Below are 25540 nucleotides of genomic sequence, written 5' to 3'. Positions count from 1 at the left end.
GTGTCAAAAGACAACTACAGGCAATAAATGCCATGAGCTCAGAAGTGAAAAGAGACTACTCAGGTTTAGCCAGAGAAAAAAGAAATATAACAGATGGAATTTGAGGTGAGTCTTGAAAATGGAAAAGGAAAAAGCTAAGGTATCCCAAAGGGGTAGAATGGCATGAACAAAGAAAAAGAAACCAGAAAATACAAAGCAAACTGAGAACTAACAACAGGAGAAACTCAACTGAAGCCAGTATATGTAAGTGAACAGCAGGAGAGATCACTGTAAAAGTACACTAGAGTCTGGTTTGGGAGAATCCTTGGAAGCCTCTGTAGAGAGAGACTGATACCACTGCATGTAAGTAGAATTTTATCACTGAACACTGGAGGGAAAAACTTGTTGACTTATTCTTCTGCACTATAAAGACAGAAGGGCAATTTTTACCCCACATGTTGACTTTTTTCCAGTTCTACAGATGAGGTGAAACACCAGTGGAATACCTTGACAGAAGTTAAGTGTGTGTGTGTATCTTTATCTGTACACAGACATGTAGAAAAGTGTGAAATAAATTGAAACTGTTAGAAGTTTTAAATTAATTCATAAGTTTTTTAAAAAAATTAAGGGGCCACTATACTCCAAGCACTGAAATAGAGTAATAAAACAGATATACTTGTGGCTGTCACAGAGCTTACATACTACTACAGACAGACGTTAAAACAAGTAAGTAACAGTAAAGTGGTGTGAGTATTACAGCAGACACACAGAAAGCTATGAGAACACATAAAGGAGAGTTCTACTGAATGTAGTCTAGGAGTCAAGAAAACTGCTCTAAGGAAATGACCTCTATCTAAGAGCTGAAACCTAAAGAACAATTAGAAATTTATCAAACATCATAGAGTCAATTTTCTAAGAGGCAAAGGCAACAGTTGAGAGAGTCAAGTTTTGTCTTCGTTATGCTTATTTGCTTTTTCTAGATCTTCTAAATGCATGTATATTAAAGAATAAGGCTGAATATATACAAGGTAAGGCAAAGCAGGTTTGTACTTATACTTGTGAGTGCACAAAACACAGTTTATTCTATTATTTATTATATTACTTTCCCACATAAACAACTGTAAAGCTACTTTTGTCCCATCCTGTATTTACTCCTTTTACTAAGTAGACTTCGTAACTGAAAAACTAGTAGCAAATACCTTCCTCATTGTATTTTAATACAGACTAGTATGACAAATGTTTCATCTTCATTTCCTATGAAAAAATATGAATTTAAGGCATCCCCCTGAGCACTGTTGGACTAAACTAACTGTGAAGGCGGAGACTATTAATATATGAAGTAGTGAGGCAACAGCCTGAGCAGACAAGATATCTAAGAGACATCACAACTTCTGAAGCTCCAAGATTTCACCAGGAACTGGTTCAGCATCAAAGAGGGCAGAGATCAGGTAATACAGACCACTATGCAGTACACTTACTAAAATGCCCTCAAGGCAGCTAGACTTGAGGTGAAGTCAGTAAGAAGGCTTATTTTATGTGGCCCAAAGAACAATCAGGAAGGAGGGGGATCAGTGGGTTAAAGATAAACAACACTCTTAACACCCTACATCCAAATTCAGAGATGGAGAGAAAACATATAGTCCCCCACTCTACACAGGACTAGAACTGTGGCAAAAAGGTGAAGAGAAAGCTCTGGGATATTAAAAAGGCATCCACTAAAGGTCTCTGATCTTCAGACTGACTCATGACCCGAAATAATAAGTCTAATAGTCTATATCTATCTTATCTACCCATTCATGCTCCCAGGAAGAATCTGGGAGAATGAATCATGATTAAAGTCACAAGAGGGCCATATCCAAACCTTTTAAAACTATAGCTAACAGAATACACACACACACACACACACACACACAGAGGCTACATGAGGTTAAAATTTAGAAGAAAAAGATTCCCAAAGGAAAATGGGGAAAAAATGTCCAAAGTTGAACCCTACAAGGCAAGTATCTAATAAAAGACCACTAGCCGTTTTATTTATTTTACATCACACACAGTTTTTCCCAGAAACAATGAAGCACAGATTATCTCCCACACACCAACACCTGGTAAGCTTCTATTTCAAAAATAAAAGCACTTTTAAAAAGAAGGCATAAGCACATTTCACTTTTTTTAATGCTTACAAGAACAGTTTATTTACCCATGAGCTAGCTTTTAGATTTCAAAAGCAATATCCAAAGCCCAGGGCTAAGCATATGTACAAAGAGAAATAAATGTACTTTATATGACCTATATTTTAAAACTCCATATATTTATAGAGAAATTATTTTAAGAAACCTGTTAGGGACCATATAAAAAGCCCAGAATCTGAAACAACAAAAATCTCATCTTTACCATCAGTATTAATACCTTGTTACATTTACACAGCTCTTTAGAATTTATACAGAGTTTCATTTTACATTAATTTGCCAAACTTAAAAGCATCCATACAATGGAGGAAACAAATAAAAAATAAAGTTCTGGAAAGTTCAAGGAGGAGTGAGATGTTAGGGGGGAACTGATCACTACATGTCAGAGACTTTTAATTTCCAATCCATTGCTTTTTTCAACTATACCAGGATTCCCTCCAGAAAGAAGGATCCTCAACAGATTGATCACGATCATCTGCTATCAGAAAACCTTCCTTTACATCCTACAGCTCACTAGTATTTCTAGCTAAAATAGGAGACCCAGACCTTTGGCTTTTGGAGCCCAATAGTAATTCTTCCATTTGAAATAAGCTTGAAACAAACTACGGCCAGAAGAAGGAGAAAAAGCCTTGCCATTCTGGCAACAGTTTGCCATCTACCCAAGGACTACTAGTCCTCAACTACTTCAATTCAGATTCCACAAAACAAACTCCATTCTAGCTGAGTCTTCAAGCGCCCTTTAACTTCGCTCATTCATACCTCTATTGCTGTAGCACGATCTGGCAGTGTTCATGACTGCCAAGCCACCCTCAGTTCCCCAAGTCTGGTTCTCCCAGTTACAAATTATAGAAGAGTATATTGAAAATAATTCCATTTTTGTAATTTTTAAAAAATGCACACACATATTGCACATGAAAAATATTTGTCAGTGGTGGGATTTGGGTATTTGTTTTGCCATTATCTAAAATGCGTACAGTGAATAAGCATTACTTTTATAATAAAACACAAGTTATTAAAAAATTCATATGCTTTCAATAATCTACATTTATCACTCCTATTTCATTAACACATCCTAGTACACCAATATTAGTGTATTTCCTTATTCTGACCGTTACCTTTTAGACACATACAAATTTGCCTTCCGTACCTAACATATACATCATTTATACCTAAAATCTAGTCATTAAATATTGGATACACACACAAATGTAAATGAACCACAAGGAGTTGCATTACTACAGTGAATTTTAACCAGTATGTCACAAGAATTTTTAAAACATACATGACTATTTAATCAGAGGCACTGACCTCTCTTCCCTTAGAGTATCAAATACAAAAATGACAACAGCCAACACAACAATAGCCGTCCAGTGTGAATGAATCAAAATTATACCCTTTTTATCAGATCAGCAAAAAATATTTTTTTTGGTGTGTCACAGAATTTTAATAATTAGTTTATGTGTGCCATGAGGTGAAAAAGGTCAAAAATCACTGCATTAGTAGATAAAATACTGGATTTGGGGTTAAAAGAACTAATTTCAAATCCTAGTTATACTATTTATAACCTTGGATAATAAGTCATTTTACCACTATATATCACGTTTTTTTATTTATGTTATACAATTTAAATGATATAATCTAAGTCTTTAAGGATCTAAAATTCTATTCCTGCAACTACTAATACACTAGTCACTGTTCACAATACAATTCTGATCAAGAGGAAGAAAAATGGAGAAAACTGTTGGTCACATTCTATATTCCACAGCTCTTCTTTTCTCCCCTCCCTGTTTCTCCTATTGTCCCTATGTCTCAGCCTTACCCATGGCAAACAGCCCCAAGAGTTCCTGCCACTGTGGGAGAACAGTGCAGTCAATCATGCAGACAGACAGCCATAGGAATCAGAGTCCAACTGTTCTGGTCTTCTGGCACATGGTACAAAGGAACGCTTATTCCAGGAAAAAGGGTATCTCTGACTCACAGACTATCTAAAGACTCTACACCAAGTTTAAGAAAGAAAAAGATAAGGAAATACATCTGCAGCTGAAGACCTTGGAAACATAAACAAGTATACCACAATAGGCTCAACGGTTTGATGAAGGAAGTTTATCATCAAATAATTGGAAAGAAACCAAACTGGCTAACATATATTGCATGGAAAGCTTCTAGAAAACTGATTAAGAACAGGGATTTATGGTGTTCCCAGGGCAAATGTGGAAATCATTAAAGACTATTGACTTTCCCCAGAAAAAATTTTTGAGATTAAAGTTTTTAATAATAGATTTCAAACAAAAAGAAAACCCATTTTAAAGCAGTACTGATACCAAATAAAATTATACTTTCAGGATATTGAGTTAGCTACGATTAACCCCATTTTACAGGAGAAGAAACTGAGACTTATAAGAGATTAATAACTTTTCCAAGGTACATAGCCATCATCTGACAGAGCCAAACCCAAGTTTCTAGAATTTTGACAGTGTCTGATGAACTGTGGGGTACGTCTCTCTCAGGTCCAAATAAAGAAAAAAATGCATATATTCTAATGCATGATCATGAATGACAGCAAATTAAAGTGACCTACCTGACTTCTCCAAGTCCCTGACTTTCATGCAATCTAAAATCCCTGCAGGGGAGGAGCAGCCACTACACTAAATAAAAACAGCTGCTTTGGAGTCAAGATGGAGGAGTATGGGTGACAGCCCTGCCTCTGGCAAACTGTGGATGATTGTGGTAGGCACCATAGGTGATAGTGTCTTTCAAGCAATCAAAAGCTTTTGCTATTCTCCAGTGGGAGTAAATGATTTACACAGACTACATAGGAGGTTAACAGTTACGAAAACCAGGGCTCCACAGTTGGAAGGTAGCTTTGCAGTCTGGGGACGCGTTTTCCATGATCAACTGCAGTAGGGTTTGAGTCAGAGGGAAGGTGGACCTCTGGAACTCCATCACAAGTGGAGCCTTAACAGGAACCATCCTGACAAGAAATGGACTAGTGGCCATGGCCTTCAGTCCAGTTACCATTGTCACCTTTTGGAGACTATCGGCAGTATCAGAAGACCTCTTTAACAGAGTGAGGTAGAGTTCAAGAAAGGTTCTCAAAACATTAAGTTGCAGACTATTTTTAAAACCAGAGTTGAGACAAGAATGGCCAAATAGGCTACAAAGAAACATTTAGCACTTTTTTCTAAATGAACATGGGGGACGGGGTGTTAAAAGATAATCCATTTATTTACTCACCCATGGACTGTATTTGTGATCACAGTAAATGTCTAATATTTTTAAAAGAAAATATGTTAAGTGCTGAGGAGATGAAGGGCCACAGGGCAAACAGCAGTGAGACTGGCCATCATTTCCTTGGGGACTTCTGCATGGTTTTGTGTTCTGCTAGTCAAACAATGAAGACTCCTAGACTCCTGGAACTTGCTCCTTCTTTTAAAATAATAATAATAATAATAATAATAATAATAATAATTTTTTAAATAACCAGATGCTTGGGGCACACTGGCAAGAACATGAGTTGTAGAGTCAGAAAGGCCCGAGTATAATCCCAGCCTTGGTACTTCCTGAGTCAGCTTGGACACATTTTACCTCAAGTTCTCTTCCATAAGGCTATTATAATGGTTAAATGAGTTTGTTTATTTATTCACTCAGATATTTACTGAGTGTTAGGAAGTGGCTAAGCTACAATTCAAGCATTTCCTGTGTGGGTGCAGGAGATGGACGAGTCTTCCTTGCTTAAAAAAATAAAAAGCAATAGTCAAATCTCCTAATGGGCATACTAGTGACAGGCCTCCTTGGGAATAAACTGAAAATTTGCTAGTGTGACAGTCCTAACTATGCAATATTGTTAACGGGACGCACCAGGTTTATTTACAGTCTATGGATTCAGGAGGTAGGTCACCACGGTCAACCTCATAATTGAGTCTACCAACAGCCCATCTATGTAAGTGATAAGCCACACATACCGCTCACAGACTTTGAGGTTAGTCTGGGCCAGAGCACACCCTGATGTGCAAGAATAGACCGGTGCAACTGTGTTGAAAGCCCCAGATATACTTCATGCCTCACATATACTTCGTGACAACCTTTTTCCTTGAAATTATTAAAGTTTGATATGAAGTGCATTAGGCAGTTTCTAAAATGACTACCAATAATCCAGGCCTTCTTGTATTCACACTCTTGTAGTCATCCCCTCCACAATGAATTGTGCTAATTTGTGTATCCACTAGGATACTACAGGTAAGATGGAGTGTGACTTCTGAGTCTAGGTCATAAAAGATATTGCAGCTTCCATCTTACTCCCGTTCCCCTCTCATTTGCTCTCTCTGATGAGGCCAGCTGTCATGCTGTGAGAAGCCCTAAAAGGAAGACCACCACACAGAAAGGGACAGAAGGGCACCTCTGAGCAACAGTCAGTGAGGAAAGGAATGCTAGCAACAAGCATGTGAGTGAGCCTGGAAAAGGGTCCATACCCAGTTGAATCTCAAAGTGCTGTGTGATACCCTGACTGTAGTACACACACACATACACACACACAATACAGACTAAACTAAGTTTTAATAAATTAAAAATATATCACTGGCCTATAGCCAGAGACCCAATGACCCACAGAAACTGTAATATACAGTTCTTTAAGCCAATAAATTGTGGGGTAATGTGTAAAATTGAAATAGTTAATTAATATATAAGATCTCTAATTCATGCATCTGATTTGAGAAACAAAATGTGTTATCTCAAATGTCTACTCCGAGCCAGACCCTGTTCTGAGCACTCAAGGTACCTCAGTTAAGTAGACAACCTTCCTTGCCTTTATGAAGCTTACGTTCTAGGAAAGAGAATGAAAAGCAAACAATAAATACAAGCAAATGCTCTAGTATATTTAAAGGTGTTAAGTGCTATGAAAAAATATATAGAGCAGGGTAAGGAGGAATGGTTGGGGCAAGGTAAGAAAGACAGCTATGTGGATACTTAACAAAAAAGAATTCCAGAAGAAACAAATAATATGAAGGCCCTAAGACAAAAACACGCCTGGTGTGTAAGAGAAACAGCAAGACCAATGTGGAGTACAGCAAACAGGCAGAGAATAATAGGAAACAGGGTTGGGGAGGGATGCACAGTATAAGCAAAAAGGTCTTCATCTTTTACTCTGAGTGAAATGGGAAGCCATCGGGGGAGAAACATGATTTTACTTGTGTTTCCAAAGGATCACTCTGCCTGCTCTGTTGAGGGCGGCAGGAAAGCAAGGGGAAAGTGCCTGGGAAATAACAGACTCCTAAGAAATATAGCCATTTAACCTACCTCAACAGTTGGACTGGTCATATTCTATTCCAGCTCCTCAATGCTTCTTGATGCAAAATAAAGAACTGATTTTGCCCCTTTTTTTTAAAGTTTTAAATTCTAGATACTAACTAACAAAGGCAGAAGCACCAGCCTCTATACAGGAGGAATGGACTTCAGATAGACTCTTCATAAGTCTACGCTAAAGGAATGAAAAAAGTAAGAATTTTCACTAGCAAAGATTGTTCCTATCTTAACTCTAAGATACACATAGTAAGCTTCAGTAAATTAATGCTCATGGAAATTTCTTTTCACTTTTATTATTTTAATTTACAAACCAATTAAAGGCATCTAAATTTTTTTCTTCATTATCTATTCCGTAAAGTACCAGTATTTTCCACAAAACAAGCATCATAAACTCTTCACAAGTTATCACATTAGAAATTTAAACCACTTTCCGTCTGCCTATTTGCTGTTGTTGATCCAAACTGCTGTGAGTATGCAATGAAAAGAACTGTCCTCTGCTGGCCCCTAGTGGAATCACTTAAATCGCTCCCAAACAAAGTCAGATCCACAAAATGCAGCCAAGGTAAATAAGGCACAGCTGGAATATCCCTGGACTTTACCACTACTCTGGAAAACAAAAGTTATATACACTCTCATCTTTCATATATCAACTCCCAATATAAACAGTTACACTAGGATGTAACTTCTACCCACAGGCCCCCCACTCCACAACACTCCCCAAATGAAAGCATTTAAAAAATTAGGAGTATCTGATGTTTATCTACTTTCTATTCACAAATCATTATTTTCAAACTGGGCATTTTTATAAGAAGTGGAAGAGCTTGATTTTGTGAGTACCAAAAATTGCAAGCCCTAAAGACAATCACTTTTAAGTGGTAAAAGTATCACAGAATACAGCTTTATAAAACCAGATTTGGATCCCTTGCCTTATTTGTCTCTAAAGATCACTGCGTTTAAAAAAAATATATAGATAATTATGGAAAACAGAGGGAAATTTTTCTCAATTGTTAAAGATCATAAGAACGTTAGACAGGTGAATAATTTAAAACAGAGTAAGTAGTTCAAGGCAACAAGTACATGAATCACCCTTTATTTTCACTTAGCTAAAACATACACAAAAAAAACTATTTCCTCAAACCTTACCTATTTTGCCACAAAGCATTGAATTCATTTCTCTATATTCATATATCATTAGTTCAATTCCAAAAGCAAACACTATCTGGCAACCTGGTTTTAGTTACAGAATATAGAAAGGATTTTAATTAGTTTCAAATTTTAATTTAGCCTTTATTCACTTCAATTATCCAGGCTCATGGCCCACAAAACTTTCTAATTACCTCTAAACCTATTAACGGCAACTTTTAAAACTGGAATTTAGTCATTTTTTACTAAATTGCCAAAGAAAAAATACATATCCTAAACCATTCCATTCACTATACATCTGAAAGTGTCAATTCAAAGTATTTTTAATTGGTTATGACGGCTCAAACAAGCTTGTAATTTAAAAATTAATGGCCACATTAGAAATTGCATTACAATAGTTTTTCAAATTAATATTCTCTCTTAAAACACAATCTTGATGCTGTTCTACCTCCTCTTCATCCATCACTAAGACCAATTTCATGTTCACCATGGCATGTTCAACTACATAACCTTTTTAAAAAATTTTTTATCCTCAGCCCAGGACATTTGTTGATTGCTTTTAAAGAGAGGGAAGAAGGCAGAGAGACAAACATCAATGTGAGAGAAAAGTATAGACTGGGATCGGGGATCAAGGATCAAGCTGCAACCTAGGTGTTTGCTCTGACCGGGAATCGAACCTGCAACCGTTCAGTTATGGGACAACACTCCAACCAACTGAGCCATACCGGCCAGGACTCAACTACATTAACGTTTTTAACAATTTCTCCAAGAAACAAAAACCCTGGAATATTTGCCCTTTGTGAACATTTTCCTGAAACACTAAGATGTTCAATAATCTTCATGTAGGAATAATAATTTTAAATACTGCTAAATGTATTCTATAAAGGAATCAGTTTGCCTGCCCATGTCAATACCAATGGCACATCTAAATGCCTGTATGCCCCTCGTCCAATATGCTTGTGAGAGACTAGATCCAACTTTATCTATCTAGAGGTCCATGGGTCCACAATATGTACATGGGTACCTGTACAAATTCACACATATTACACATCTGTTGAGGAGAATTAAACAATGGGAAAACATTCATTCCAACAACCACAACTAAAATCTTCCGAATATTAAAAAAAAAAAAACCTTCTAAATATCTCACTATGAAAGATAATCTGAACATGTATCCAAGATATCAAAGACCACTGACACACCATGCACCTTCTTATAAAATGGAAAACAAGGCTGCTATTCTCCCTAGGTCTCATTTACTTAGATCATTAAAATCAAAATGTCATCATTCTAAAGGCAAGTTTGTCTGAATGCAGAAAGACATCATACACAGAAGCCAGTTCTGACCCTGTTGCTTATTCAAATTATATAACTGCAATAAAAACTTACTTTTTAACCCTCTAGTACATATATCCTATTTTTAAAAGCTTTATCCTTCACTATTGTACTATTCTCTCTTCTCAAGTTGGTCTAAAGAAAAGCATTTAAGTGAGTACACTTTGATTATAGCCCATGTTTAACAGCCCATGGGCTAAGTGAATCAATTCAAAAATGTTTAAATATTCAAACATTTTATGATAATTAGAAAACAAAGAGAAAGAGAGAACTCTACCTTCTTCTTAGGCTGTAGAAGGATATGAAAAACCTTCATTTAAGCTGAAACAAACAAGAAGAGAATTCACCAGACACAAACAAAAAGAAAAAAATTTCTTTAAAGCCATCCCAGAACTGTGGACACAAAGACATTTAAAAGAACTGAACATCAAAGGGACTTCATAGATAAACAGGGGATAAAGGACATTTGGGCCACTTGCTCTGAGATGCAGGCAAATGGAAGAGCACACCTGATGGAAAATGAGTCCCTGCTTGGATGAGGATTTAAATCTGGAGTGTAAAAATCCTGCCATCCTGGGAAATCATTAAAAAAAAGTTGGTTGTTTAAAAATCTGAAGTAACTGTTGTTCCAGTTAGTGTGTCTTCCATCATTAAACATCAGTGTTTCATTGACATCCCTATTATAAATAGTCATCCAGTTTTGATGGGAAAGAAAGTGGTATCAAAATGGAAAACCAAAGTAATAGTCCATCTATGGCTAATCATAATTAATCATAACCCTATTGTGATTATTATTTAGGCTGTTTCCAATTATTTTAACCATTGCAAATATCAGAAAGAGGAACATCTTTACTGAAACTTTTTCTATCTCTTTATTTTCTTAAGATCAATTTCTGGATGTGGAGTTACTTAGTCAAAAGGAAGACCTCTAAGACTTTTGATAAGAATTACAAAATGCTATCCAGAAAGATGCTAACCATTTACAATTCTAACAGCAGTATACATCTTCCAACCTCATTGCATCCTCAATAACAATGACATTTGTTATTCTTTTCATTCACTCAGATACCTTTCTATGCCACTTACTCCCAAATGATTGAGACTCTGCTATATTCTTTTCCAGATAGTTTTCCGACAGCTTACTGGCATATATAGGATACTTTTATTGGGTAGAAAGTGGGGACATATAAAGAAAAGGGAGTATTTCAGAGTAGCCTGCAGCAATGTCTCTAATTTCCACACTAGAAAAAAAAGAAAAAGAAAACAGGAAGAGAGGAACCTGCAATTCAAAACCACCTTCCCTCTTAGAGCCCATACCACAAAAGGTAAGAGTACAGATCTAGAGTAGAGAAGTCAGACTGACTGGATTCAAACCCTGGCTCTGTGGATCTTCAAACAAACTGTTTAACTGCTCAAAGACTCAGTTTCCATATCTGAAAATAGGTACTGAATATGACATTCCTATACCTCACCGATGGGTCATTAGGATTCAGTGAGATGATGTTCAGTAAGCAGTTCTTACATAAAGCCTAGTAAGTAAGGAAAGTTAGAACAAAAAAACTAAAGTAAGACTTTCATGGATTTTTCTCAGCAGTAACCACCAAATCTCAATCTTAATGACTTAAAATAGCTGACCAGTTGCTCTCAAACTACACCACAAAAATGCCAAACCAGTACTCACTTACCTGAATTCCTCCATTCTTTCTCTGCAGTTCTAGAAGCATGCAGTTTATAATAATAATTATAAATAAATTATTACTTATAAATAATAACTATAAATTATTATTTAATTCTAAATTATAAATATTTATTTATTTAAAATAAATAAAGCATGTTTTTGTATTCATATAACACCACAAGCAAAGAAATGGGCAAGCACACCTACCTGGCAGTTCTACCTGCTCGGTGAATGTATGTGTTGGCATCTTCTGGGCAATCAAACTGAAGAACCCAATTCACAGCTGGGAAATCTGTACAGAAGGAATGTCAAGTTAGCAAATCAGTTTCAAGATCTGCCCTGCTGCACTATTTTTATTTTACAATATTGCTTGCCAGGACTTTCTGTCACATCAAACTGATAGATAACATCTATGAACTCTATTAAAAATAAAATTAATTGCATGAATCAAGAGATAATAAACAATTCTTTGAAAAAGTGAGCCAAAATTAATAGCAGGTTTGAATGTGAAGATTATTTCTTATCTGACACGGCAGTAGCAGACAGCTTTGTGTTAGACAAATAATGAAATATCCTGATATTTAATAACCTAAAAGAACCACTTCTCATGGGCTCCTACTGAACTTATATAAAACTGGTTTCTAAATTTAAATAAACGTTTACTTTTCTTGCTGTTCCAATCTCCATTCAAATTAAGTCCCTCTCCTAATTTCCAAGCAAAAAATTTCCTAATTTCCTGCTGTAAGGTTTTCAGATCACTTTCCATCTTAGAAAAAGGACTAAGCCCTTAAAAAAATAAAAGGTGGGAGTGGCAGGACAGTTAGAAAGGTGAAAAAAAGGAAATCTTTAGATATTTTCTAAACTTGATAAATTAAGAAATGGAGGATAAGGTTATTACTGAGAAATATAAAAACTAAATACCAAAAGAAGAAATAGCAGATTTAAGTAGTTGCTTTTGAAGAGTGAGGAGGGGTAAAGTAAGGACTGCTTTGTCTCATAACTCATTTTTACCTATATGCATATGTTGCTCATTAAAAAAAATAAAGTAATTGAGAAAAACTTAATAAAATAAAGTTTAAAAAAAAATACTGGAATATTCTAAAGAAACTCTTAAGCATTTACATAAGAATAGAGCTTCAGAATACCCAGTGCATATTTTTGGATTAAAAAGACAAACTCAAATATCCTTTACTCCAGGAATGAATATATAAATTCATGCTATGCCCTGGCCAGGTGGCTCAGTAAGTTGGAACATCATCCCATACACTAACGGTTGTGGGTTTGATCCCCAGTCAAGGTGTGTACGGGAAGCAACCCATAAATGTTTCTTTCTTTCCTTCCTTCTTTCCCTCCTTCCTTCCTTCTTTTCTCTCTCTCTCTACATCTCTCCCCACCTCCCCTCCCTCTCTAAAGAATCAACAAATATATCCTCAGGTGAGGATTTAAAAATAAATAAATTCATGCTATGACTTACACTATAAAATACAGTGCATCTTTACACATCAACCTGGAAAGACTTCAAAAGCAAGTCATAGACTAATGCATAATATCATTTATGTAAACTTCTTAAACACCCAAGAAACTACTATATGTGGCTTATGAATATATTCATATAAACTTTTAAAAATAAACTAGAACAAATGTTCTTGACATTTTTTGTGCCATAGCTGAAGCCTATAAACCCTTTTAATTTTAATTTAATTTTATTTATTTTTAGAGCAAGGGGACAGGAGGGAGGAAAAAAGGGAAAGAAACATCAATCGGTTGCCTCTTGCAGACGCCCCAAATGGGGACCAAACCTGCAACCCAGGTACGTAGCTGGTACGTACCCTAACCAGGAATCAAATCGGGAGCCTTTCACTTCATAGAACAATGCCCAACCAACTGAGTCACATAGGTCAGAGCTGACCCTTTTTTAAATGAAGTAAAACATACAGGACTACAAAAGAAAAATTATAATGAAATATAACATTTTTATTAAAATGTTGATAGTTATATACATGCTTGTTTATTAACACATTAAATAACCTAGTTGTGGGTCTGATAATCACCATAGTATCAAAACAGTAGAGGGTAAACAATATTCCAAGATACCTTCAAAAACTGTAATATAAAATTATTTCAACCTACAATTCTATTCCCATCCCAACCCATCATTCAAGAATGAATTCCCATCATTCAAGAATGAGACAAAGATACGCAATAACTCAAAAAATTTACATGCCATGCAACCTTTCTTAAGACGTTATTAGAGAATGAAATTTTTTAAAAAAGAATACTTCAAGAAAGATCTGGAAACAAAAGTCCCGGGATGACAAATGTGGATCAGGCTTATGGAGCAACCAGTCTAGATTAGAGCTGGAGAGAGAAGACTCCCAGAAGAGGTAGTCTCAAGAGAAAAAGAACCAGACTGTTTTTGAACTGTTAGACAACTAGGCAGGTGACATTGGCTACAACATTTGAGAACCACTGGAATTGGGAAACAAAACTAAGCAAATTTTAATTATTAATTCAAAGAAAAAATACTAAAGAAAGTACAAAAAAGGAGACAATCATAGAACACTACTTCCCTTAGCAAATAATTAGTCAAAACAATATAAATGCAAAATGTTGATTCTACCAACTCATGATATAACGTAGCCTAGAGAGCTTTAAAAACATGCATACTTATCTGCTACCTCCAGTTACATGGGAATAAACTGACATGATGTCATGAGATATTCTTTAAAATACTCCAAAAGGAAAAAGTAGAGAGGAGGAAAAGAGGAATCATGAAAAAGATAGCTGCTTCAAGTACGTAGTATATGGCAATACATTAGACTTCTTCTCTCTGTGTGTTTAAAATTTACCATAATAATTAATACAGTAAAATAAACTGATTGAAGAATTCAAATTACCACCTATTTATTGTTATCTCCAGTTTTCCTATAATTACTTCCATTCAACCCACACAAAGCCACCAGTTGTATAATACCACAGTGGCTTTTTGAAAGTTTAAACACATTAATTATGATTTTAAAATAAAAACTAGAATGCTTGGTGAAAAGGTGGACTTCATCAATTTTTCTTATTAAGTTGTATTTTAAAAGTTTCCAGTTTCAAAGACACAACACATTTTTTCATATTTAAACTCTTGATCCTTCTTTTTTCAGCTCCTCATGATTCTATGATATAGTTATTATCATGAAATAATAAAAGCACAAAGATGAAAATATTACAAAAAGTATCACTAATGTATCCTTAAGTCATCTCAGTTACCAGTTTACTTGTTTTTCTCTTATAAGAAAGCCCAATTATTTGAGTCAAACTATTTGAATTCCCCAAATCTACCCATTTATGAGCAAATTATATTTCCCACGATCACAGAATATTTTCTCCTAAGTTTTCTTACCCAGCCCCCTGGCTGCAATATCAGTAGCAAAGAGTGCTGCCGCTCTCTTGCGAACAAATTCATTATAGACTTCCATTCTTCTCATCTGCTGCTGTCGACCATGCAGGGCAAGGATAGAAATCCCAGGACGTAGCCGGCAGAACACTCGATACAGATATTGAACCTAGGTAGTAACAGGAAAATGAGTTCAATACCTCCGGATAGAAGCAGCAAAGTAAGCTTACAAGATGAACAGGTAAAAATGTATTAAGGAGCACAAGTTTCACTAATTAAAGATATATAGAGCAGAGAAAGGGATATGTAGTTGAGTTATAGTGTTAAAGCGTTTTTGTTCACATTATTTCCTAAAACAATTCTGAAAAGAAATATGCCCCCTCACATTTTTAAGTTTTATCTGACATTTTTCCAAAGTTAACTGGTTGTAAAGACTGTAATTTTTGTTGTATTAGATGTTGATATTATAAAATAAATACTTAAAACATCTTATAAATATACCCAACAGATTCTAAATGGCAGGGGAATTTGATACCCACTACCAATTATTTTTAAGATATGTCAAAATAATGAAGAGACTATGCATTGTGTGCGAGGGCCCCTCAATTTTGATACAAGCCTAAAACTACTCTAAAAAAAAAAAAAAAACCTAAGACTTTTTTAAAAAAGTTTAAAACACAATGTGAAGAAACTCCCCTTTAACAGAAAAAAAGTTTTATATCAATTCTTTTCCTCTTTGAACTCTTATGTCCCGATCCCACAAAATTTTATCTTTGTGGTTATATGCTTTGTAGTCTTTTGAATACTTTATCAAAATTCATGATTTTCTACAATACAACAAAATTATGTATATCAGTCTTAACATTTCAAAATTTTCTGTGGCCATAAGCTGCATTAAAAATTTTCTTCTTGGATTAAATTATTACTACAATTATTATTAGTACAGAACTGAGCAACACAAGAAATGCTAAAATTTGATTTTTTTTAATCTGTTACATGAAAATAATTGTATTTTTGTAAGATCTGGAAGTTATACAAAAGTGGATGCTATATCATCTCAACTTACAGAACTAAATGGAGCTGACTGTTATAGTTTTACTATTTGTCTTTAGGTTATGTATTCATAAATGACTACTACTGATTGCTAGACTGAGGCAGAGTACAGCATCATTTTATTCCCACTTTCTCTTTCTAATGTAGGTATTAAGAAAACCTCTGCACAAAAATATAGGAAATGGACTGGAATGAACTTTAAAGTTCGTAATATTTCAAATCAGAAAGCAGATGTAAATTGTAGTAGTAAATACACAATACAACACATAGGTGACATACTATAGAATCGTACACCTGAAACCTATATAATTTTATTAACCAGTGTCATTCCAATAAACTCAATAAAAAAGTTAAAAAAAAAATTTAATCCTAACAGACAAAATTATTTGTAATAATCTGCTCTGACTGGTGTGGCTCAGTGGATTGAGTGTTGGCCTGAGAGCCAAAGGGTCACGGGTTTGATTCCCAGTCAGGGCACACGCCTGGGTTGTAGGCCAGGTCCCCAGTTGGGGGCCCACGAGAGGCCACCATACATTGATATTTCTCTCCCTTTCTCCCTCCCTTCCCCTCTCTCTAAATAAATAAAATCAAAAAAAATTATTTGTAATAATCTGTTAACGAATAACTCCATTAAGTCTCCCTTCAAATTTTGCTGAAAGTAAAGAAAGGGAAACCACCTAAATTACAAAATGACTTGTTACCTTGTTATTAGTCACTCACTTTCTGAGTAGCTACCCTTGTGACAGAAAGGTTCTCCGACCATGAGACAATGAACCAGTAAGATTAAGGGTAGATGAACACATGCCTTTCTTTTGTAAACTTTTAAAAAGACTTATCATGAAATGGAGATGGGAAATGAGAACCTACAGACCATAGATGCCACCTCAGGCAAACCAATCTCAGAAAAGTAGATAGGAAAATTGAGGAAGTACAAATTTGAATCCATGAAAACTTTCTGCAATCTGCACTTCTCAAATAAAGATTGACCTTGAATTCCTGCTCTTGAAAAAGCTGGCTGAGGTATAAGATGTCTGTAGAATAACGCCTAAGTAAGGAGTTTAAATTTTAATTCAAAATTGTATTGAAAAAGTCATAGGAAGGTTTGCAGCAGGCAGTGATGTAGTCAGCTCCCACTTTCCAAAGATTACTCTTGTTATAATGTGAAATAACTGTAGGAAAAAGTAAAGGAATGGGAGAGACCAAGCAGGAGTAAGAGAAAGTTAAGCATGGTTCAGAATAAAGTGCAACATGAGGGGTTGTGAAAAGTGGTAGAGCCAATGTGAGTTATCAACAGTCTAAATATGGATAAAGACGGAAAAGAATTAAAAATTCAGTCATTTACCAAGATAAGGAAGTAGATCTTAGGGAAAGAAAATCTGAAATTGTTTTTCCTATGTTAAAATTTGAGATGACCTCTAGACCTTCAACCAGAAAAAGCTAGTAATCAAGTAGATACAGAAGTCTGGTGCTCAGGAAAGTGGTGAGGGTTTCAGATGTGGATTTGGCAACTGCCAGAACACAGATAGCATTTAAAGCCATGGACCTGAAGAGGTTATTTAAAAAGAGACTAGTTAGAAAAAGGGCAGAGTACAGAGACTTGAGGTACTTACAACTGCATGATCAGGCAAAGGAGAGCCAGCAAGGAGGGTTAACAGAGCAGTCTGAGGCAAGGGAAAAATTGCCAGTGTGGTCTCAGAGGTCTGAAGAAGTGTTTCAAGAAGGAGAGAATGGCCAACTGTTTAACATGCTTCCGAGAGGTCAAGTAAGATAAGGACTTATGACTGACCACTGACTTTGGTAAGCTGTATCTCTTAATAAGGGCTCACTCTGGAGGGCTGAGGAGAGAAGAGGAGATGGGGCAGTGATGTTGCTAGTAGAGAAAAATCTTAAAGAGTTTGCTGTGAAGAAGAGCAGAAAAAAAAAGGCAGCAACTGGAAAGGGATATGAGAATTGCTTTTTATTCTTAATATGGGCAATATTCAAGAATAAGAGGGAGACAAGAAAACACAGGACAGTGGATATCTGCAGTAAAGAAGGCCTTGTGCAGGAGAGAGGATCTGGAGCCCGTGTACAGGGATTAGTTATAGATACTTCATCTACTGTGACAAAATGGAAAGGAGAGTATTATGGAATAGAAACTATAAGCATAAACTCAAACTTATTTCCTTATATATAGCCTAGCTGATCTGAGGAACGGTATTCCAGCACATATGAAGATCGGAGACCAAAGATAGAGGTCATTGAAAGATCAGACGGTAAGAAGAGTGCCTAAGAACAATAAGGTCCCTGGGACCCGTGCGGGGACCAGAGCGGCTGAAGCCCTAGCCGGGGCACAGGGTCTGCTGCAGGATTCTTGGGAGAGAGCCAGGCTGAGCTGTGTGAGTAGCCAGGTGCTTCTTTGGACCAGGGGGGATTGAATAGGAAGAATTTCTCGAAGAGAAAATAGCGGCTGTTTAGAGAACTTTCTGCAGCAGCCTTGGCCTCTTGCACCCCCACCCCCTCAGCCCCTGGACTGTGAACGCCGGATAAGCAGCCCCAGCACACACCTGAAGCCCAGTTGGCGCTCACCCAGATCAGCGGCCTGGGCGCCCACACCTGAAACCCCGAGTGGGCACGCACACTGATGAGTGACCAGGATGTCCAGGCGCACAGGCCCAAAGCCTGGGATCAGTGCCCAACCCAATCAATGGCCTGGCTGCCCAAGGGCGACCACACCTGAAGCACTGGGACTGAACAACTCCCACCTAGGCCCTGCGCACAGAGCCCTGCAGAGCCTACTCCTTCTCTAGGAGGAAGGCAGAATGCCCAGCAGAGGGGAGCTGCAGGGCTACGGGAGACTGCAGTTCCCAGAAAGACTTGACCCAGTAGGGGGCTGAACTACCCCGAAGGAGCACCAAGATCCCCTAGCATCTAAGACAGCATAGAGCAAGAAGGTGGAGTGTGAGTTGCCCCTAATTGGTGCACCTCAAGGACCGCACAACTGCTGGACTAACGGCACAGGGGGAACCAGAAGGACCCTGAGGAACTGGACTGGAGGCTCGACAACAGGAAAGAGTGTGGTTCAGGAAGGGAGAAAAGTGAAACCAATCACTCTACCCACCCACCCCCTCCTGTTTCACAGACAGAAAGGCCAGCAGAACTGACCTGACCTGTTTAAAGCCAGCAAAAGACTTTTTTTTCCCTTTCCCCCTAAATTCCTTCTTCCTCTCTGTCCTTCTTTCGTTTTTTATTCCTTCTTCCTGCTTTCTTTTATTTATGCTTTTATTTTGCCTTTGTTAAAATTCCTTCTTATCTTTCCTCCGATCTTTTTTTATTCCTTCTTCCTTCCTTCCTTTCCTTTCCTATTCCTCTTTCCTTCCTACCCTTCTCCTTTTTTTTTTTTCTTTCTCCTTTTCCACACGTGAGACAATAAAACCTGGAGCTCTGAAAAGACCAGAGTTAGACCCTGTAGACCCATAAACTCAGCTAAAGACCAGTGAGCTAAGAAGATTAAGGAGAAGGCACCACTGAATCCCACTGGCACTCTACCATAGAAGTTCACACCATAAACCCAGGGAGTAAGAACAGATCAATTTAAGAAGCAGAGGCTACCAAGAAATCTCACAAACAATGGGAAGACAAAGAAATAATCCCTATATGAAAGGAAATGAGGATGCCTCAGAAAGAATGCTAACTGAAATAGAGGCAAGTCAACTATCAGATACTGAGTTCAAAGCAATGGTTATGAGGAAGCTCATTGAGCTCACAGAGAACTACAGAAACTACAGGGAAACTACAATGAACTCGCTGCAAACTACATCAACATGAAAAAGGAAATAGAAACTATCAATAAGGGCCAAGAGGAAATGAAGAATACAATTTCTGAATTGAAGAACACAGTAGAAGGAATCAAAAGCAGACTTGATGAAACAGAGGATGAGATCAGCGAGCTGGAGGACAAAGTAGAAAAAAACACCCAGAAAAAGCAAGAAAAGGAAAAGAGGCTCAGAAAGAATGAAGAGGGGTTAAGGGAAATGCAGGACAACATGAAACACAATAATATTCGTATAATAGGCATACCAGAAAGAGAAGAAGAGCAAGGGATAGAAAACCTGTTTGAAAAAGTAATGATGGAAAATTTCCCTAATCTGATGAGAGAAAAAGTCACACGAATCCAGGAAACACAGAGAGTCCCAAGCAAGAGTAACCCAAAGAGGCCCACTGCAAGACACATCATAGTTAAAATGGCAAATTTCCAAGACAAAGAGAGGATCTTAAAGGCAGCAAGGGAGAAACAGGAAGTAACATACAAGGGAGCCCCAATAAGGTTAGCAACTGACTTCTCAATGGAAACGCTCCAAGCCAGAAGAGAATGGCAAAAAATATTACAAGTAATGAGAACCAGAGGCCTGCAACCAAGACTACTTTACCCAGCAAGGTTCTCAATCAAGATAGAAGGCCAAATAAATAGTTTCCCAGACAAAAGTAGTCTAAAAGAATACAGCTCCACCAAACCAGCTCTGCAAGAGATGCTAAAGGGACTGCTTTAAGGAAAGGAAGGAAAAGAGAAAGACAGAGGAACACAGGCAGGAAAAAATGGCAATGAATAACTACCTATCAATAATAACCTCAAACGTATATGGATTAAATGCTCCAATCAAAAGACATAGAAGAGCTGAATGGATAAGAAAACATGATCCACACATATGCTGCCTACAAGAGACCCACCTCAGGACAAAAGACCCACACAGACTGAAAGTGAAGGGCTGAAAACAAATTTTCCAAGCAAATAGACAGAAAAAAAAAAAAAACCCATGGGTAGCAATACTCATATCAGACAAAATAGGCTTCAAAAGAAGGGCCATAAAGAGAGACCCAGAAGGTCACTTCATAACACTCAAAGGAAGAATCCACCAAGAAGATATAAACATTGTAAATAAATATGCACCCAACATAGGAGCACCCAAATACATTAAGAAAGTCTTGGTGGAGTTCAAGAAACATAGTGAAAGCAACACAGTTATAGTAGGGGACTTTAACGCCCCACTGTCAAAGATGGACAGATCTTCTAAACAAAATATCAAGAAGGATATTGTGTCACTTAACAATACCCTAGATGAAATGGACTTAACTGATATATATAGAACTTTTCATCCCAAAGAATCAAAATACACATTATTTTTTTTTAAATATATTTATTGATTATGCTATTACAGTTGTCCCATTCCCCCCCCACTCCACTCCATCCTGCCCAACCCCCTCCCTCCCACATTCCCCCCCTATAGTTCATGTCCATAGGTCATACTTATAAGTTCTTTGGCTTCTACATTTCCTACACTATTTTTACCCTCCCCCTGTCTATTTTCCACCTATCATCTATGCTACTTCTTCTCTGTACACCTTTCCCCCCCTCTCCCCCTCCCACTCCCTTAATGACAACCCTCATGTTCTAGTTGTTTGCCTAGTTTGCTCTCGTTTTTGTTTTATGTGTAGCCGTTAATAACTGTGAGTTTGCTGTCATTTTTACTGTTCATATTTTTGATCTTCTTTTTCTTAGGTAACTCCCTTTAACATTTCATATAATAAGGGCTTGGTGATGATGAACTTCTTTAACTTGACCTTATCTGAGAAGCACTTTATCTTCCCTTCCATTCTAAGTGATAGCTTTGCTGAATACAGTAATCTTGGATGTAGGTCCTTGCGTTTAGTCTTGGTTAATGTAACTATGATGTGCCTTGGCATGTTCCTCCTTGGGTCCAGCTTCTTTGGGACTCTCTGAGCTTCCTGGACTCCCCGGAAGTCTATTTCCTTTGCCAGATTAGGGAAGTTCTCCTTCATTATTTGTTCAAATAAGTTTTCAATTTTTTGTTCTTCCTCTTCTCCTTCTGGCACCCCTATAATTTGGATGTTGGAACGTTTCAAGGCGTCCGGGAGGTTCCTAAGCCTCTTCTCATTTTTCCAAGTTCTTGTTTCTTCATTCTTTTCTGGTTGAATGTTTGTTTCTTCCTTCTGGTCCACACCATTGATTTGAGTCCCAGTTTCCTTCTCATCACTATTGATTCCCTGTACATTTTCCTTTGTTTCTCTTAGCATAGGCTTCATTTTTTCATCTGTTTTTCGAATAGATTCAACCAAGTCTGTGAACATATTGATAACCAGTGCTTTGAACTGTGCATCTGATAGGTTGGCTATCTCTTCGTCGCTTAGTTGTATTTTTTCTGGAGCTTTGAAGTGTTCTGCCATTTGGGCCATATATATATTTTTTTTTTGTCTTGGCGTGTCTGTTACTTTAAGGGGCGGAGCCTTAGGTGTTCACTGGGGCGGGGTAATGCTGGTGGCAGCGCTGTGACACTGTATGTGGGGGAGGGGCTGAGTGGGAGCAATGGCGCCCGCCTCACTCTCCTCCAGCTTTCAATCTTTCACTCTGCTACCCACAATCAAACTGGGCCACTCTGGTGCTGGTTCCCGAGTAAGTGGGCCTGTGCACACTCTAGGCCCCTGTGGGTCTCTCCAACAACCTCTCCTGTGAGGCTGGGAGTCTCTCCTGCTGCTGCCCCAACCCCCAGGGGCGCTTTCAATCAGAGGTTTGAGGCTTTATTTCCCTGAGCTGGAGCCCTGGGTTACTCAGTCTGCTTCGCTCCCCGCCGTTTGTCCAGTTTATCTGTGGGCGAATGTGGTGCCGCAGGGTGCTACCCACCACTCTGCCTGCCCCGTTCTCCGCCAGTCTGAGTCCAGCCCTCTGGGTTTATCTGTGCAAATGTGGGGCCGCAGGTTCTGCTAGTGCTCGGACTGCCTGCGCCATTTGTCCCACACTCTGCCAGTCTCAGTCCCGCCACAGCCACGCGAGTCCTCTCCACCCCTGTGCCCGTCTCCGCCCCTCCTACCAGTCTGGATGAATGTTTATTTTCTATTTCCTTGGTGTTGGTCCCCCTTGCTGTTCGATTCTCTTGTCAGTTCTGGTTGTGCGAGGAGGCGCAGTGTGTCTACCTATGCCGCCATCTTGGTTCTCCAAAATACACATTCTTTTCAAACGTACATGGAACATTTTCAAAGACAGACCACATGATAGGACACAAAGCAAGCCTCAACAAATTCAAGATAATTGAAATCATATCAGGCATTTTCTCTGACCACAAGGGGCTGAAACTGGAAACCAACCCCAAAGGAAAAAACCCAAAACACTCAAAATCATGGAGGCTGAATAGCATGCTCTTAAACAATGAATGGGTCAAGAACGAGATTAGGGAAGAAATCAAAAATTTTCTGGAAACAAATGAAAACGAACTCACAACAACCCAAAACCTATGGGACACAGCAAAGGCAGTCCTCAGAGGGAAGTTCATAGCAATACAGGCCTACCTTAAAAAGATAGAAACAGTTCAAACAAACAACCTAACCCTACACCTACAAGACTGGAGGAACAACAACAAAGACAGCCCAGAGCAAGTAGAAGGAAGGAAATAACCAAGATCAGAGCAGAGTTAAATTACATAGAGACTAAAAGCACAATTCAAAGGATTAATGAATCCAGGAGCTGGTTCTTTGAAAAGATAATAAAATTGACAAGCCTTCAAGTAGGCTTATCAAGAAAAAAAGAGAGAGGACCCAAATAAACAGAATTAGAAATGAAAGAGGAGAGATTACAACTGATACCACAGAAATAGAAAGGATTGTAAAAAATTACTATGAAGAACTATATGCCAAGAAATTTGAAAACTTAGGTGAAATGGACACATTTCTAGAAAAATACAATCTTCCAAAACTGAATGAAGAATAAGAAAGCCTGAACAGACCAATAACAGCAGATGAAATTGAAGAAGTAATCAAAAAAACTCCCAACACACAATAGCCCTGGACCAGATGGTTTCACAGGAGAATTCTACAAAGCATTTAAGGAAGAGCTAACCCCTATCCTTCACAGACTATTTGAAAAAATCCAAAATGATGGAAGACTCCCAAACCCTTTTGATGAAGCCAGCATCATCCTAATCCCAAAAGCAGATAAAGATACAACGAAGAAAGAAAACTTCAGGCCAATATCGCTGATGAACATAGACGCTAAAATTCTCAACAAAATATTGGCAAACTACATCCAGCAATACATTAAAAAGATCATACACCATGACCAAGTGGGATTCATCCCAGAAATGCAAGGATGATACAATATTTGCAAATCAATAAACATAATACACCACATAAACAAAAGCAAAGACAAAAACCACTTGATCATGTCAATAGATGCAGAAAAAGCATTTGATAAGGTACAACACCCATTTACGATAAAAACCCTTAACAAAGTGGGAATAGAGGGAGCATTCCTCAACATCATAAAGGCCATATATGAGAGACCTACAGCCAACATCATACTCAATGGACAAAAACTTAGAGCTTTCCCACTAAGATCAGGAACTAGACAAGGATGCCCTCTCTCACCACTCCTATTCAACATAGTATTGGAAGTCCTAGCCACAGCAATCAGACAAGAAAAAGAAATAAAAGGCATCCAAATTGGAAAGGAGGAAATGAAACTGTCACTGTTTGCAGATGACATGATAGTGTACATGGAAAATCCTATAGACTCCACCAAAAAACTACTCGACCTAATAAATGTATTTGGGAAAACAGCTGGATACAAAGTCAATACTCAGAAACTAAAGGCATTCCTGTATACCAACAATGAAATTGCAGAAACAGAAATCAGGGAAAAAATCCCATTTGATAGAGCAACAAGAAAAATAAAGTACCTAGGAATAAATCTAACCAAGGAGGTAAAAGACCTGCACTCAGAAAACTACACAACACTGAAGAAAGAAATTAAGGAAGACACAAACAAATGGAAGCATGTACCATGCTCATGGACTAGAAGAATTAACATCATCAAAATGGCCATACTACCCAAAGAGATTTATAGATTCAATGCAATTCCTATTAGAGTACCCATGACATATTTCACAGATATAGAACAAAGATTTCAAAAATTTATATGGAACCATAAACGACCCCGAATAACTGCAGCAATTTTGAGAAAGAAGAACAAAGCAGGAGGGATCACAATACCTGATATCAAACTGTATTACAAGGCCACGGTAATCAAAACAGCCTGGTACTGGCATAAAAACAGGCACATAGACCAAAGGAACAAAACAAAGAGCCCAGAAATAAACTCAAATCTTAACGGTCAATTAATATTTGACAAAGGGGGCAGGAGCATAAAATGGAGCAAAAATAGCCTCTTCAACAAATGGTGTTGGGACATCTGGACAGCTACGTGCAAAAAAATGAGACTCGATCACTGACTTACGCCATACACAAAAATAAATTCAAGGTGGATAAAAGACTTAAATATAAGTCATAACACCATAAAAGTCCTAGAGGAAAACATTGGCAGGAAGATCTCAGACATTCCACAAAGCAACATCCTCACAGACACATCCCCTAAAGCAAGGGACATAAAGGAAAGAATAAACAAATGGGACCTCATCAAAATAAAAAGCTTCTGCATGG

At 37.6% G+C, this 25540-nt stretch overlaps 1 protein-coding gene across 1 annotated transcript in view; it reads right to left on the bottom strand.

Moving 5' to 3' along the window:
- The window catches only part of DDX10 (DEAD-box helicase 10), a 287784-nt gene that overhangs the window by 229287 nt on the left and 32957 nt on the right, over positions 1-25540 (bottom strand). The window contains exons 8-9 of the mRNA XM_024570953.3: positions 15011-15173; positions 11827-11911 (exon numbers count right to left, since the gene is read on the bottom strand). Of these exons, the coding sequence (XP_024426721.2) occupies positions 11827-11911; positions 15011-15173 (248 nt within the window). The remainder of the gene's footprint in view (positions 1-11826; positions 11912-15010; positions 15174-25540) is intronic.

The sequence above is a fragment of the Desmodus rotundus genome, chromosome 5, assembly GCF_022682495.2.
Source record: "Desmodus rotundus isolate HL8 chromosome 5, HLdesRot8A.1, whole genome shotgun sequence".
Classification (NCBI taxonomy): domain Eukaryota; kingdom Metazoa; phylum Chordata; class Mammalia; order Chiroptera; family Phyllostomidae; genus Desmodus; species Desmodus rotundus.
Note: the sequence above shows the minus strand (reverse complement) of the source record. Positions and strands in the feature narration are given on the sequence as shown.